This window comes from Cyrtonyx montezumae, unplaced genomic scaffold, assembly GCF_038088225.1.
Source record: "Cyrtonyx montezumae isolate F1298 unplaced genomic scaffold, pur_monq_1.0 scaffold_5, whole genome shotgun sequence".
NCBI lineage: Eukaryota > Metazoa > Chordata > Aves > Galliformes > Odontophoridae > Cyrtonyx > Cyrtonyx montezumae.
This window is the reverse complement of record NW_027072056.1, coordinates 8,155,251-8,173,081: the sequence shown is the minus strand read 5'-3', so window position 1 is coordinate 8,173,081 and position 17,831 is coordinate 8,155,251. Positions and strand designations below refer to the sequence as shown.

Genomic DNA, 17,831 nt, shown 5'->3' with positions numbered 1-17,831 from the left:
TGCTGGAGGACAGAAGCACCTCTCCTACGAGGAGAGAGCTGGGACTGAATGCTCCTCCCGACAAAGAGAAGCGTGGGGGGATCTTTCAATGTCAGTAAATCGTGGGAAATCCCAAAACTGGGGGTAGAGCACTTGCTTCTACTTCCTTCTGAGAGATGAAATGGAAACTCAACCAGGGATCCCACTGTAAAGAAAGGACAGCGGGTGTGAAGTTTTGTCGGTCAAACAGGCTGTTTCCAGAACCCTGAGCCTCTGAACTTCCTGACCGCGCAGTGCCACAGTGAGGGGTAAGGCAGTGAACAGATCCCCGCCTGCTGCTGCTGCTGCTGCGGCCGCGTGGCACCCGCGCCTGAGGCTGGACAGCCAGAGCCGACTCGGAGGGACTTTCACACAGTGCCTGTGGAGCGGGGAAGCCATGGATGCCGCTGCGTGCCCTCCTCCGGAGCTGCTGCACACAGCCCCTCTCCTGCCCGGCTGCGCTGCGTCACCGCTCCTGAGGCAGCTTCCTTCAGCCCCACCTCCAGAGAAGGGGCCGCGGGGCCTCTCCTCCTCGGGCCAGCTCTGGGTTTGCGCATTTCGAGCGGGTGGGGCCAAGTTCTCGTCAAGGAGTTGTCGTCGTGAAAGAGCTGGAGGAAATTTCAGAGTCGCCACTGTTGAAGAGGGGAGAACTGAGGTTTCTAACTGCAGAAGTTGAACACAGACATTAAAAATGGCTCTCAGTCACTTTAGGCTGACCACAGCTTTGTGTTGCAGCTGCATTACATCATAACCACTCTGGTGTTTCCCATCCAGGAGCAGAGCATTATAAGACTGTCAAAAAGAAAACTATTTAGCAGTGGAGGTTTAATAACAAATAGAACTATGTGGGGAAAATGTTCACTTGACTCATTTCCCAGTCTCTTTTTCCAGCATCCTTCTCCACCTAACAGGGACCCATGGGCAGTTTTCTGTCTCTCTGGAAAACACCACCAGAAAATAATAGTAATAACAAATGATAACATAAAGTTTTTTCCACTTTGACTCCATGAATGGCAAGGCCTCGGCCATCTGAAGTTGGTCCTTTTTACCAAGTTAGGTCATTTGTTTCTCTCCCTCAGTCCATTTACACACTGTTTGTCAATTTATAATAAAAACTGTTAAGCTCCGCTCTATTTGACTCATGCAGAGTGTTTCCCTTTCCTAGAGCTTGCGGTCTTCAGTTTGGTGGTGGTAGATTTGTCTGGGGGATTTAGGTCGTTTTTCTAAACAAAACTCCAACCCCATTCCTTGAATTTAGTTTACGCAGACTGACCTGCTCTGTACACATCTACCTGTGGAACATGTCCAAAGTTGAAATGTACTTGAGTGCTAGATTTACTATTGAAATGTACTTGAGTGCTAGATTTAAAAAAGAATCTGATTCTTAAATTTAGAAATAAAATGCAATTCATAATGCCAGCACCTTTTTATATTTGAAAAAAAAACAAAACAACCTCTACAAGATGCAGCAGATACCATCTCCAACTCACACCAGTTTAAAGACCAACAGACAATCTTGTAGCAGATTCCTTGAGCATAGTTTCACCATGTTCAGTAGAATCATTCACTGTTTCAGCAGACAGAAATGAAACAAGGCAAACGCAGAAGCCCCAGGCAGGAGGATGCTGATGAGCTTACAGAGTAAGGACAGCCACCTGCCCAGGAGCTCTGGGCACGTCCTCTGCAACATGTGGTGCTGCCCACTCAGGGAGTTGCAGTGCTGTGCTGCTGGGCTGGCCGCTGCTTTTTAACGTGGCCAACTCTTAAATACAGGCTATGCAAATAAACCTGCATAATTCCTCCATGCTGAAGCAGTTAGACTCCTAACCTGTTCTGTTCCCTCATTTCCATTAGAAAATGGGTACCCAAATGTTCTGTATGGATACCACCCTTCCTAAATATGCAGTGAAAAAAATTGACAAAGCTCTATTTTTCAGTTTCACTGAAGGTAATATCTACTTATGGAAAACATCACCAGATTGAACGTCTTTTACCACTGAAATGAGCACCCATTAACCGGTCCTGAATTGTGTACTCACATTTGAAAAAAAAGACAATAAATTCTCCACCGTTCTGCTGTATGACTATCCCGTTTTGAATACAAGCTGTTCTAGTCACAAAGGACAAATCTATTTTCTTGAAGTCAGAGACACAGATGGTGTAACGTGGAGTAGCTCTTCTGATTTCAAATATGAAGTAGTGATTTATAACTGCTGAAAATTTGGCCTAAAGGTCAAGATATCTCTCTGGCTTAAAAAGCTTTGTTAGGGAAAAAGAAAAAAAAAATCAATGGCACTCAAAACTCAGAATCTCTTATCGTTATCCACATCTTTTAAGTGCAGAAACATGTTGCTTTGCCTATCAGTGACACAGTAAGTGGGTGCTAGTAACCAAATTAAAAGGACCTTCCTTTCTTTTCAACAACTTCTAGACAACCCACATTGTTTGGTATGTTAAGAAAAAACTTATAAGCTGGGGTTTTTTTTTCAGTATTTTACCTGAAACTATATTTTACTTGAAATCTAATAGAAAGAAGCTATTAATTTTTCTTTTTTACTCTTTCCATGTTGATTTCTTCTTCATAAAAAAAGAGTAGTTGATTAAATTGCTATGCAGAAACTGTTCAAGCAGTCAAGTAACATAAACAGAAGAAATAAATAAGTCCATATACATCAGTCAGAAACAGCAGCTGTTTCCAAAAATCCTGAGCAATTATTTATGAAATTATGTCCTCTTCAATGACTCTATATGGTCATGATCCCAGGAGGACCTGATTTTCTGATGAGCCTAAATTGCTGAATTAGAAGTGGAGACTATGTCACAGTACCAATTAGCAAAACCACTGCATATCATCTCAGAACACAGTTTTTTTTTTCTTTTTATAACCATGAGTAACAAAGAAACTCATTCCTCTCAAAAGCGGAGGGGACATCCCACCTTTCAGTGATTTGAATGATTAAAGGCCCCTTGAATAGACATACTGACTGATAAGGGAAAGCAAGAAGACGATAAATGGCACAGCCTGCATTTCAACCATGGAATGATACCTGCCGATTTAGCCATTCAAAACAGAAGATCCCAAACCTTGCATTATGCCTCGTGCTGAGAAGGACTGAATCGCTGGCACGCCATGCTCAGTGAGGCAGTAACAGTGTAGTGAAGGCGCCCAGGGACACACAATCTGTCGCAGAGCTGCCACGCATCCTTTCACACGTTTCATTTCTTCTTAGTATCCTTGTTCTTCAGCTCAATCCTTCACATTTGGCATAAATCTTGGAAACGTCATCGTCCTACTTCTGAGTGGTGAGCTGAATGACCTTATTGGTCAAAACACCACCAGAAAATAATAGCAATAACAAATGATAACAAAGTTTTTTCCACTTTGACTCCATGAATGGCAGGGCCTCGGCCATCTGACGTTGGTCCTTTTTACCAAGTTAGGTCATTTGTTTCTCTCCCTCAGTCCATTTACACACTATTTGTCAGTTTATAATAAAATGTTTTAGATTCCTAATACACTGAGCACCAGCCTTGAACAAAAAAACCTTAACAATCATCCCAATTTGTAATCATTTCAGCTGAACTTTCAAAGTAGCACATTTACAAATTTCCCCCCCCCCCTTTCTGTGACTAAAGCTCAAGATTGAAACTCTCTGTAGGTGAAATCCAAGATAAGGTGCAAAGCCCTTCAGAGCAGCTAATGAAACAGTAAGCTGTGTGAGCTAATCTTGTGTGTCATGGACAGACAAAGAGCACACAACAGAGATAACCAATATGTTCTGCAATTCAATGGAAGGAACACTTGAAAATTGGCTCAAAGCATGTCTGAAATTACAAGGAAGTTAGGAGGAAACAGAAAGGGTTGGTCACCCCTGGAAAGGGTTCACAGATCATTTCACCCAGAAAACTGTACTGCCTTGGGGTAAGTGCAGTTTAGACACACACCAGCAGCTTCTCCATGTGTTGCTTTTCAGAGTGTGGGAATGCCTACATGCAAAAGCGTCAGTTTGATACTTTCACACAGTGATTCTCATCTCTGTGGTGCAGAAGACAGCAAATATCCCCCAAAAATCTGAACACTGCTCTCACCTTCTCTGCCTCTCTCCCTCATTCCATCTTTATGAAGGACACTTAGTGCATATGCTGCAAACACAGGAAAGTTGTCTTTCAGCAGAGCAGCTGACAGTGGTCACACACACCTTCCAAATGCATTAGAAAAGTTCACTGTATACCACAAGCAAAGCAGATGATGGTGATACCTTTTCTGCAGCTTCCCTTTAGACTTTGAGGCTGACATCATGTTCTGTAGGACTCTGCAAGCTGTTCAGGCATGCTCCCATGTTACCTCACACAGGCACAATATTTATCTTTTCTACTCCTTCACGATTTTCATGCTTGACATCTTTCTTCAGTTTTCAGTAGGTTTCTGTCCGTCTTTCTGCCTTTCTTTGTGATCATCTTCCACGTTTTCATTTCTGATTTGGCCTTAAAATTTATTTTCCTTTGTTCTTCTCTCTCCACCCTCATAATTGTGCCTCAATGCATATTTAAGATGCTAAAAGCACACAAGAGAACTTTTACTGGAACACAGCACAGTAAGTGAACAGCCTATAAAATCTAGATATGCACATCACAGCTGCAGCCAGTGCTGAGTGAGCTCAGCAACAGGGCGGGGGCTTCAGCAGAAGCTCCCATCTTCAGAAAATGTGGCCCCCAGGTGACAGTCTCCTTTGTATCACTGATTTATCCCAATTTCCCACCAATCTAATTCCAATGATCTCTACAATAATAAAACGGAAGGGGAAAATAAGGGAAAAATGCCAGAAGAACAAAGAAAATAATACACAAAGGAGGAATAGGGCAGCTTAAACTCATGGGAAATAAGCTTTGTGCAGTCTCCTTCCTCAAAAAGAAACCCACTCAATATTCCTACAAACAAAAAGACGGTGAATAAAATCTGAATTTGGACTCAGGTGCAAAATTTCCACAAAGTCAGTTGCAGTAATAACAATAAAGATGAGAGAGAATTTTCTCTATAACTGCTGCAATATTTTCCAAATACACTCTGCTGAATATAAAATGTAGGATTGTGCTTTTGGGGGGACTAACATATGGCAGTGAGAGCTTCAGACAAGTCACAGGGGGCTGAGTCTTAGAGGATTCAATGAGAAAGTTACTTGAGATGTGCTCAGAATAATTTCGAAGTTTAGAAGCACATATTCTTAGTTTCCTAACACAATTTCATAAAAACCATTTCTGCTTTGTTTCTTTATTAGCCTCTAGATTCTGGAATTCATTCTTTATGATGAAACCAAATTACACTGAAGTGACAAATAAAGAAACATGGCAGTCCCCACAAGTCCCATGCTATGCATTTGCTCTCCTGTAGCTTAAAAAACTAATTCAAAACTGAATTACTTAAAGCTTCCAGTTTGATTTATAGGCGCAAGATTTCTTCAACACATCTTATGATGAGTCCGGTCCATGCTCGCTATCACTACATATTATCACAGTGTATAAACGTGACAGTTTGGTAGATACCACTTTCAAATCCCTCACTTTAGTTGTTTTTATTTTTTTGTTTTTGGTTTTTTTTTTTTTTTTAATGGTGGATTGTTTCAATGCAAAATTGCAGAGCACAAAATGTTAGTCCAGTTATGTGTTTTCAATGTGTTTTAAAGGGACTTCTACCACTACAGTACCTGATCCTTCCTCAGAGCAGTAATCCCGTGAGATTAAGTCATACTGTAAATACCAGATGAATTACAATCGGATTAGATGGGCAGTCTGTTCGTTTACTCGACACAGCTGTGCTCCACAGTCTTCTCTGCACTGGTCTACATTTATAAAATGAATGCTTTGTTCCTAACATAAATGAACACTGTTTCTATTCCACAACTCCTCTGTATTATCCATTACCAATTACATCACTATTACCAGTGACAAGGACATTTCTGCCTCCTAAGGAGGAAGTAGAATGCCCCTTGAGAGACCAATAAGAAAGCTGTTCTTGATACAGAAGCACGGGGCAAGATTTATTATAAATATATCACCGAAATATCCTTCGATAGTGTGCATTCTATTTAAGTCAACTGGAATATAGAGAAGATCTTTTTGGAGTTAGGTATGAGAAAGACACACATTGATTTCCTGAAATTTCCCAGGACTTGGCAGATTCATCACAAGTATTTCCATAATTTCCAAACCTAGTACTTCTGCCTACATCAGAAAGCATGAAATCATCACACTTATGAGACTCAGTGTTAGCCCTGGCATAGCTAGGGATTCAGAGAGAACTTCTATTCACATATCAGTAAGAACCGTGTTTAATAATGTTCAATCTTGTCTGCACTTTGCCAAAATCTCTCTACCACTTCACTACAATTATTTATAAATGTCAGAACACATCCCTCATAATTGTTCCCAATTACAGAAATCACCTTGCCATTTTGCTTCCATCCAGCACACAAATCTGGTGTTATTGTCTTTTAATAAGAATCACTTCATAAACCTCACTGAATAATGGAGGAAAGGCTTTCATATAACAATCTCTGGTTGCAGGCCACAGAAGTATTACAGCAAGATAAAACCAGTATCTGCCCTGACTCACATTCTCAGTATTCTGTTGACTACACTCTCACCTCTACCTTCTGATTTGAGTCATTATTTCTGATTTTCAGAGAGCTGCAAGGGTAAACGTGCTGAGGGTGGAGCGGTGGAGCCAACCCAACAGAAGCCTTCCCAACAAGCTCCTCCATGCTTAGGTGTCTGCACGTGCTCAACAGCTGCAGACAGTGCTGTCACAGCCCCTTGAGCTGGTGGTGATCACAGGGACACAGGACTCAAGTGAGCTGCTTACCAAGGGGATGTGTTAGAAGGACACCAGTGCACTGGTACCACAGGCACCCTGTGCTCAATCACTGCTCACCTGAGCTTCCGCACTACCAGCATTAGGTAAGCTGGCCACACCAGCCTGGAATGTCTGTGATCAAAAAGCAGAGGTGAAAGGCAGGCAACCACTGTCCATGAGTACCCAGAGCAGTGTTCTTGTGAGTTCCCTGAGTATGCTCCAAAGTGATGAGACTAAGAAGTTCAGCCTGACCTCACTGCTGTCAGTAACGCAACAGAGCAGCGTAAACCCAATCAGTGGAAAATTTACCTCCCATCTCAATTTATTAGCCTGGAAACAAGAATACCTTCTTTTAACAGACAAAAGCCACCACAGACTGCCACGTTACAGCTGCCAAATAGGTAAAAGGTAGCACTCGCACAAACACAAAATTGGTTATTCTCTGAAAAGAGCTTTTCTGTTACGCAGGCATTAAGATTTCAAAGTCATAAAGTGGTTTTATGGAAGTCACAGGAGAAAGCATACTGAACACACCTTGCACTCAGACAAAAGTGTTTGAGAGTCAAAAGAGAAAAGGTGTTATGGCTGAATCCCACTGCAAGACACTTTCTTTGTGACCATTGAACAGAAACAGCTATTCTCAAGAGAAATATTGGCACCAGGTGCTGCTTTCACTCACACCTGTGACTCCTGTTGATTTCATTAGGAGCTTCCATATTTCACTAACTCAGAAGAAGTGCCTTCTGTGAACCTGAGTGCACATGGGACAATGGTTTTATGATACAGTGTATTCAAAGTCAATATTGGCTGAAGGTTTTTCTACACAATTTCCTCCCATCTTTTCCTCTGTGTGTGGGTAATGTGTTTTAGGTCATGCTGATTTTCATATTGATTCTCAGTATGGCCTCACAACCAGTCTCACAGTCACAGATGAATGAGATACTCTGCAGCACGGTGTAGAAGGAGGCAGTGGAAAGGGGAGCAATGCTTTCAGCCTCTGGTTTCTACCATACACACAGTGATTACAGGCAAAGTTAAGCGTGATCAATACAGGCCAAAAGAAACTAATCTCTGGATATTTCACTACAAGTTGCTCAGGCAATCATCTTAGCATCCATCACAAAATTAAGAAGATGAGATATTGAGAAGACTCCAACTCACGTGAGACCACTATGATTGTGGAAAAGTTAATGAAAACTGACTCCTATTGCAAGACCAAGCCATGAATTGTACTCCTGTCTGACAGGATTCTGTAGCGTGGTACACATGCTTAAAAATCTTTAAGATAAAACAATACAAAAGCTAACTTTAACAACATTCACAGTTTCAATAACAATCGTTTTTCTTCTAGTTTCAAGACAATTATATGTGGAATTCAGAGTGCTGCGGTATTTGTTTTTTTGCCAAGAGTTGGATTTAGGAAGCTGTTATTCTATGTAGGAATGAGAAAAAATGAATTAAGAACTTACTTTCTGCAGGTTCCTTAGATCTTCTGCCACTGGAGGACTTCCTCAGGAGACTTCGTCCTGAGGTAAAGAGGCTGGTTAGTTCCTCCAGAGGACTGGTAGGCGTCCGAGAGCGGGAACTGCTCTGAGATGATGACCCGTAGGTACTGACTGAGACATTTACCATCTTTCCTCCTTCTTGCAATGTATTTCTGGCTGTAGAATGAGGCACTGATGGAGAGCTTCTTGAGAGACTTCCTGAATGTACAGAGTCATAAGGTGGAGGTCTTTTGAGACTTAAAGGGGTAAGAGACCTACCCATACTGACAGGAGAGGGTGAGGCAGAGTGACTTTTAGGATAACCATGTGGAGACTGTGTTCTGTATAAGGTAGATGGATGAGGAGGCGAGGAGGTGTGCCCAGGGGTGCTAGTTCCATGAGATACCATCTGCTCTTTCTCCAGTTTTTGATGGCCTGGTGTGTGAGGTGGCAGTGAAGACGGAGAAGCTCCAGCTTGTTGTTTTATGTAAGACACATTTTCTAAAACAGGAAGCTTTGTGACCTCTAGTGGAGTTAGAGGAGACTCGTCAGAATTTGGGGAACACTGCACTGGCGCTGGTGGGAACACCAGCAGTGGAGGTCTGTGAGAAAGCAGATTTGGAAATGGTGGGGGTATATCACAAAGCAAGCCCTTGGGAGTAGATGGCACTGAAGTCTTAGTGAAATCGAGGTCAGGCACTGTGGGAGTAGCACACTGAGAAGAACAAGTGTGATGGTCATATTCACATTGACATTTTGAATCTTGGCCTACATCATCAAATATAGGGTATTTCATCTCCTCGTAGACTGCTTCGCTTTGGTCATCTTCATCTTTTTTGAAGTCTCTGAGTATATTCCCAACCATTTCAATATAAACAGGCTCTTCTTCCTCCGTATCTGGGGCAGGACTGCTGACTTGTGACAAGGATGCATCCCTAGTGAGTGGTGTCTTCATAGGGCCATGCTTTTTGATGTAAGTTTCATCAAAAGATGTGCTTAATTGAGTGTTCGGATTTCGTTTCGGCTTAGGAGGTGGAATCTTCTTTGTATATTCATCACTGTGAGGTCTTGGTTTGGCTGACACTGAAAACAAACAAAATACAAATTCATCAGAAATATTTAACAATCTTTGTCAAACATAGGATCTCTGTAACAGTACCATAATTCTGGAATGGATTTCATGGGAGCAGCCTGTTGACAGCTTTTTCTGGTAGTGTTATCAGTAGGTCGCTACAAAAATAACATCCTATTCAAAGCACCCCTGATCTTCCCCCAAGAGTCTGTGACTCCATTAGTCAGCAGCTAGCGAACATTTCTCCTGTGAGATCACATATCTCCTGTGAGAGAACTGTTCTCCACCAAACTCTTTGGACAGAAGGACTTTCCATTTTTAATATGCTTTTGAAATATCACTATGAAAATTTAAGAACCCAAAAAGTTGCCAAAGACATAAAATTAAGTATCCAAATGAACTCCTTGCAGCTGTAAGAGAACACTTAAGATCCTGGACATTCACACTGGAATGACAGTGATGCAACTCTGCAGTAACACACTGATGAATCAAGACATTTTGCTTGCAGTAACGTCTTGCCTAAAGTACAATTGTCTCAGCACTGAAAGGGAAAGGAAAAGCTAACATAAAAAAAATACTGCAAAATGTCCTGTTGGGATAACCCTCATCGTTTATCTGAATTCAGTCCTATGAATACACAAGACTTCAGTGAAGTCAAAAGAAACAAAATACCTCATAGATTCAGATCCTTCTCAAACAGGCTTATTTAGAAACAACAGATCATTTTATCTGTGAAATTAGAAATCAAAGTATTATTACGAAATTCGTTTGAAAAGGTTAAGAGTTTCTTAAAATTATCCTTGATGAATTAAAGACAAATGAAACTCATTTTGTTCTCTTTGCACAAACACTTAATACAATATCTCATTAAACGTTGGGGTTAATAGAGTACCTCATTAAATATTTAGCTGAAATCAGTTTTTATCCTACATGGATTCATCAAACTAATTCAGAAATGAAATTCACTGTGCATACTGAACCTATTTTGTATTCCTGTACGGTTAACAGTTCTTGCACTGAAGGCCTTGACACCTCATTGATAAGTTACTCGGTCTTCAAAAACTCCTAAACTACATGCCAGCTTTGAATGGCAGCTTTCCGTTCTTACCAGTTAGTACTGCTCTTTGCAATTTGCTGCTACAGATCTATTGCTGCAAACTCAGCTTTCAGAGTTTCCAGATACCATTCGCTGACCCAACAATCAGACAGCAGCTAGTGAATATCTGATGTTAAAGCAACCAGGCAGCACTCATGGAGTTAAAAATCCTCTTTTTGAAACAGCCTCCAGTGTGTTCCCAAAGCCAGCGGCTCTGCCAGCTGCAAGGCAGTGCTTTGATGGCCTGCTAGGATGCTGGCTGCTGGGGAAGGCACTACTGCATTTTCCTGATGAGCTCTGGTCAGTGTCAGAGGAAGATTCAAACCCAGCGTTTGTCATTCTTCTGCTTTGATCTGTTAAATAATTCTTTGGTACTTCTTAAAAAGCACAGCGATGTCAGCAAGTGTCAGCACAGCGATGTCAACAAGATCTTAGGTTTGCTTAGGACTAAGGAGACTTGGATATATGTGTGGGCTTAAAATGAAGTAACAGGACCACTCCTCATCAGTAACATACGTATGTGTACATAACATATATACATGTACATAACTAATGACAACAGAGCAAAAGCAAAAAGAAAACTAGCAGGAAATTAGAAGAAAAACAGAAAAAAACCACAAAGAATGAGATTATACTTTCATGACGGTTCCAATTAATGTGTTCCACTTTGCAGCAGGCTAGGGACATGCAAAAGCTACTGCAGATAAGCGTATTTGGTAGCTTGATAGTTTTCACTCTGTGGATATATCCTAATGTACTTTAAATTTGTCTTTTTAATTAACCCAAATTAATTTTCTTGAATGTCTTACGATAGACTTTGGGGAATGAGATGTAGGCTATGTGAATCATTTGGGCCTTGCACAAAATGTTACTCCTGAAGTATTTGACAATACAATCAGATTTTTCTTGCTCTGCTTCCAGCTAAATCACCTTTCCCTTTCTATTTAGTATGTTATTTGTATATCACATTCATACAAGTTCTACTGACATCAACTTGAGCTCAGTCGTCTCTCCACATCACCCTTAATCTGATTTCCAACTCTGGCAAGCGCAATCTCCTTCAGATTGGTGTCATTACTATTAAGAGACAGTGAGACTGGTACGAAATGCCTGAGCACTTCTGAGCCTTCTGCCCAGGACCTGAACTCTGCTCTGTACCAGCTAACAGGTTACAGATTTGGCTGCATTTGGAAATCACCTATTTTGGAAGAAGAAGCACTCTGAAGATTTCAGCTCTCCATGCACATCCTTAACGTATACCTGAGATGGTTTCCCATTCCTCTGCCATCTTTAGATCCTTGCTCCCTGCTCTGCCTTGTATATGTCTTATGCCACAGGTGTCACAAACAGAGCTCTGTCTCACAGCTATCTCCCCACCTTTCCGTCCTTTATCTGGAGTGATTTTAATGATGGCATAGTAATAAAAAAATGCTCTTGTGCTGGTAGTCATTCAGTGAGAGCTTCAACTGATATGTTTACTTAAAAGTAACTAAAAGTGCCCAGCAACACCATGTTTTCTGAGAAAGTGCTAGAAATAGCATTTGCCTCTTTTCTCCTTCTACTTTCAGAATCTTTATGCAAGCAGATGAGGTTCTGCCATGCAGTGTATGCCCCTCCCAAAGTGCTGGGGTTTGCACACACAACATTCAGACATTATTACATTATAGACAAGGAAATGAGAAATGTCATGGAAAAATGAGTGACATTCTGCCATCTCATCTCGTATTTTTGCATGGGTTGAAATTAACTGCTGCACTGACACACGCAGCATTCTCATCTGGCATCACACAGTATGTAGCATTAGCCTAAAATATCTTGGTGACATTATCAACAAAAAGGTCAAATGATCTGGCCCTGCCACATGATCATAAAAACACAACAAGGTGAAAGATTAGCTTTCCTCTTTCTATTCAAAGCATTCTTTCTCTGCCAGTTTCCTTTATTAAAGCATCTGTTTCCAGGAGATGGTATGTTATGAAGAACCTTTTCTCTCTGTGATAAATTGCACTACTAAAACTAAAATTTAGAACTAAACACTTTAAATATCGCTAAACCTTATAGAGTTACCTCCTATCTGCTACTTAGTATCTGCATTTGGTGCTGTGAGACTTCCTAGATGGTACACAGAAGCAAAGAAATCTTTTATCACGACTGGGGGTTATGGAGCTGCACAACAGCTACTGGGAACTTCCTTCAGCTGCAGCAGGGCACTCAGATGAACAGAATTAGCTTTGAGAATGCTATGATGCAAGACACCATATTTACTGAACAAAGGTTTTTACTCTGAAATGCAGCTCCATAAGAAGGGCTGAATTCACATCACCTGTGGTTATGGAACACCTGCACACAAACTCCTGCTCTACTCCCAAATATCAGAGGAATAAATAGGAATCCTGAAACTGAACAGAGCTGTGCAAAGCTAGCAAAAGGAGCAGGGAGTATTTGTACAGCTCCTGTGTTACCAACATTTGGCAGGGATAAATGTGCACAAATGCTGAAGCCCTGGCAAGAGCCCATAGCCAATGAAAGGAGATTATTTGGCAATCTCCTGAGAGGAACAGGCAAGATTGCTTTAAGTACTTGACATTTATCAGGCAGAAAAAGCATTCGGTGCCTGCTGGGAACATAAACTCCTATGAAAAGCAAACCGTGCTGACATATTGGCGATACACATACTGCAGTGTCGTCTGCTCTAAATATGGGGTAATTAAGTGCTTTTCAAGGTGGATTACCACGTCCCCAGTTTGTTTGTCCCTGATAATCCACCCCGAGACCCTGCCACCAGCATTTCATTGCACATGGGGCCTGATCCAAAGGTAAATGGAAGAAATACAAAAGTTTCTACAGGCTTCTATAGGCTCTGATCTGGGTCTTGCTTCCTCAGGGTGCTGCTCTGACAGCCACTGCTGTCACTAAAGGATGCAGCTCTTCCACTCCAGGTATTGTTTGTTCATCTACTCCAGCAAGCTGGGCACTCCTATGAGTTGAGGGATACCAAGGCATAGAGAAGTACCACTGCTGGTCTGTAAACTGAGTTTTCCTTTGTGGAGAATAGCAAAAATCTGCCACTGCTTTTTCAATTAGAAATAAGCTTGCTCTTTGTTAATTCCCACAGGCAAGAAGACCCAATTATTCATGACATTCTCTGTCAATTTCTTGATCTACTAATAAACAGACAGTAAAGCTCAGTGGGCATTAGGACTGTTCACAGGGAGTTCCCAGGACCTGCAGACAGTGGCCATGGGTTCCTCAAATACCTGCAGTCCCCACACACTGCCTCAGCTGGGATGGGAAACAGAGGGCACCAAGCTGATGTGATCAGCGGGAGGCTCCAGAGCCACATATATGCAGTATTTGGAGAGTTTCTCCTGAACTAGGTATTTTCAAGACCTCTACTCACAGTATAAAAGTTTGTGGATTTTTATTTCCATCTCCAGTCAGGGCAATTCACTTCAATTCTCCCTTCCCTCTCCACAGATACCACATCTCCTCCATAAAACAGCCCCAAGTTTCTCCCAAGAGAGATTTTTGTCTTTCAGCCAGCACTATTTTTCTCACCAGTTGTGAAGCCAGAGGGTAAGATGAAGGCGAGAACAATTTCTCTCTCTGCCAGGTGCCACTTCCCTAACTAGTCATGCAAAACTGCCTCACGAAGCCCCTATGGATGCATTTATTGCAGAGCACAAAGGCAATTTGCTGCTAGGGCTGCAGGGATCAGCGCAGAGGTGCTTGGAGGATGGTGGTTCAGCAGTCACCATGGGAGCTGCCACTGCTGCCCAAGCTGAGGGAGCTCAGGTGTTGTGTTAAGGGCTCTGCCTTTAGCATTTCAAACTGCCAAACCTGCCACAGCTAAAGAACTGGAAGCACTACCATCCCTGCGAATGAAGCCCAACTTCACTGAGTTTACACCTGTTGAGCAGCAACTGCCCGTATTTATTGGCAATCTAGTACCAAGCAATGATCTGCCTCTAATAAACGGTAAGGAAAACCAAACACACAGGCAGTAATAACTTCAGTTGTGATCTGGAAGCAAGAGGCACAGTGCTTAAAATAGCCTTACGGAACCCCACTGAATAAGCAGAAGATGACATTTTTGAAATGAGATATTTGTAGCACAAAGGTTACGCATAGCTTTCAGACATGCCCAGATGATCCATCGTTCATGGTTAGTTCTGGAAATACAGAATGCTGCTTGCCATCCTGTCCTCTTGAAGCAATCTTTTTTCTCTCTTTAAGGAGAGAGTGAAATATGAAAATATGTTATCACATTGTTTTTTACTCTTTGCTTACTGCATACAGAATGAGTGAAAGCATCAGAAAACTAAAATGGAGTTTGTCATTTTCTGTTGTCTTTTAGGTGTTTCACAGCTTTTGTGGTTTGGAGAACAAGCTGATTTATTGCACTGTTCTCTCAAACAGAATAAAAATACATGTAACAGTGCAGTTCTTCCCTTTCCATTCCTGCAAGATGCCACAGCATTCAATTTCTTTCTGAATGAAGGAATAATCTGAGGCCTAATTTTTTCTTTAATTCCTACAAATATTATTTTAAATGCATAAGAAATTAACCATGCTGCATTTTGAGGGATACCTCTATCAAAAAGCCTCCAGGAGTGACAGGAAATGGAATTTCTTTAATTAAACCCTGAACTTGCTGGCTACTGAACCAAAGATGCACAGATCCTGATTTACAGTGCACAAGTGAATGGAGAAAATCCAGCACTAGGGCAGCACAGAACCTATGTGTGTATGCAGGTGTGTGGTGTAAGTTCAAAACCATAAGTAACCCCACTGACTTTTATGAAATGAACTGCTTGTTCAAAAATGTACCTGATCAAAAGAGCATTTGTGCACCAGAGCTTATACTGGGACTGATTTCATTATCTCTGAAGATGAATTTTGAATATTCTTAGTGGGACTGAATTTAAAAAGGCACAGTCCTCTGAACTGTGCAGAAGATTGGCACTCAGGAGACCTGAGTTTAATTTCTCTCTCTGTCACAGGCCCCAGGGCCTCAGATGTCATTTCAGCCCTTAATGCCATGTATTCACATCTGTCTTCTGCCAGTTTGAACTCTAAAGTGTTTTAGGAAAGGTTTTTTGTTGTTGTTTATATCAACCTTTGCACAGTGGCTCCCATCATTGCAAAGCCACAGTAGAAAACAAAAGCAAATTTAAATGTATCTACAGGAGATATCTTTTCTTCTCCAAGGAATTTTCAACAGTACATGTTCTCACACTGTGAAAAGCCATAAAGTACATGCACAGACACAAACATCTGAGCACATAACCACAGAAACGTTATCAGTGGGCTGGAGTAACATCAAAGAATGAATCTCTGTCATGAAGGAAATCTGGCCTTCAAAACAGCACCATCCATTTGGACGTGAGTCTTTTCCCTGCAAGTTATGCTTTTTCTTTCTAAAACATGATAGTAGGAAAGAACAAAGAAGGAAAGAACACAGAAGGAATAAAAGAACCATCCGATTCACTGAAACACCTTTGCAAACAGTAAGTGCCTTCAGCACAATGATATCACACAGGATATATCTCTTCCTCGATCTGTGTCCTCTTACTGGAATTTATTTGGACGTTTTAAAGAGGAGAAAACACTAATCAAAATGAAGGGACTAGAGGGTAGTGTCCTAAAATAATACTGATACTAAAATAATAATCCATACTGATACTAAAGTAATCTTCAGATGTCTCGAGGCTGTGATTAAGGACACTGCTTGAAAATTACTCAGGTCACTTTATTTTGACTACAGCTTCTAAATACATCTTTTAAAATGAATGATGTCTGCTTCAATACAAGTGACTTTAGTAGTGATATTCCAGAACTTAACGCCTGTATAGCAGTAGGATTGGGCCCTGCAATTAAATTAAATTTTGCATTAATTCACCAATACAACGGAAGAAACCAACAGGCACCAAGGCTGGAAGACACACCGCTCCCGTAGTCAGCTTAGGCCTGTGTACCTGAGCCACAAAATCAAATTTTGCAGCACCAGTGCCACACTCTTTACATGCTATAAATGCCAAGTGGCCCATATCTGCCAGGGAGCCACAAAAGCCCTCCTGCTGCCAGAGCCCACACCCAGAGATCCTTTGCTCTGTGTTATCAAGATGAGGGCAGATCCAGAGATGCCAGGACACTTCAAAAACGTAGGCATTCCGGAGTACCAGCGTGCTGGAGGGAGTTTGTTCCAAACTGCCAGGCTCCGGCGCAGAGTGAATTCCAGGCTTTCTCCTTCATAGCCCTCCAATGCTCTGTACACTCAGCTGACACGCTGTGCTTTGAGGTCTCCAAAAATTACATAAGTGACAAAGAATCCTTCTGAATGCCCAGTCTCACCCTTTCATACACCTCTAACTTCACTTCCCAGTTCTTTCAAAGATTGAGTTATTGATTTCTCCAGATGACATTCGATAGGCAAAACAACAACAACAAAAAATTACAAAATGTTTGCACTGAAGCCTTCCTGTACTATTCTCTGAAGCTAGAAGTTATTGTCAGTCAGCATAGCTCTGGAAATACAGAAAGAACAAGAGTTGGGTAAAAAAAAAAAAAAAGGAAAAAAAAGGAAAAGTTCACTTGAATCATCCTTCTTTTAAAGGAAAACGGACACACTGAGTGAAAGTGAAGGCAAACAAAGTCTCACAGTAACTTTTTTTCAGGTTGCAATGACTTCCTAGTACTCATTTAGAAAAATATCCTTGAATTAGTCTACCTGGACACCAAAGGCCAGGATCTATTACACTACCTTTAATGCGTGTAACTGCAGCACTTCTCATGGAAGCAGGCTCTGAGAGGAGAGGTGGGAGGGTTACTGTCAAAATGGGAATCTGTGTAAAGGATCCTTACATTACCCACACAGGCAGCCACTGTTGCTGCTAAAGTGTTGCTTTGTTGTGTTTCGGACAGCCTGCAGTCTGCATGTGAAACAGCTTTTGCAGCCTGTGCAATGGCAGCACTAAGAAAAATAAAAATACTGAGACTGTGTATAATCTCAAGGATTTCTAGACATAGAGAGGCAATTGGTATGGGAAAAACTATATTAAGAGAATGCAAATAAAACTACTGAATCACAACTGCAGATAATTTACAGAGCATATTTGCCTGTTTGTTGGTGCTCATCTGCAGAAGACACAATGGAGTATGGAAAAGCATCTGCAGACTGACAACATGAGTAAAGCCCTTCAGTTTTAAAGTGACATTTATGGCATATTGACTGTCACCTTGGAGATGGAACCTGAACAGCTTTCACAGTTTTCCTGAAAGTTAATTGTTATCACTGCACTTAGAGCTACC

General features: G+C 41.5%; 1 protein-coding gene across 1 annotated transcript in view; it reads right to left on the bottom strand.

Annotated features, from left to right (window-relative positions):
• The window catches only part of NYAP2 (neuronal tyrosine-phosphorylated phosphoinositide-3-kinase adaptor 2), a 117,661-nt gene that overhangs the window by 36,251 nt on the left and 63,579 nt on the right, over window positions 1–17,831 (bottom strand). Inside the window, exon 4 of the mRNA XM_065748218.1 lies at window positions 8,338–9,435. Coding sequence (XP_065604290.1) covers window positions 8,338–9,435 — 1,098 coding nt within the window. The remainder of the gene's footprint in view (window positions 1–8,337; window positions 9,436–17,831) is intronic.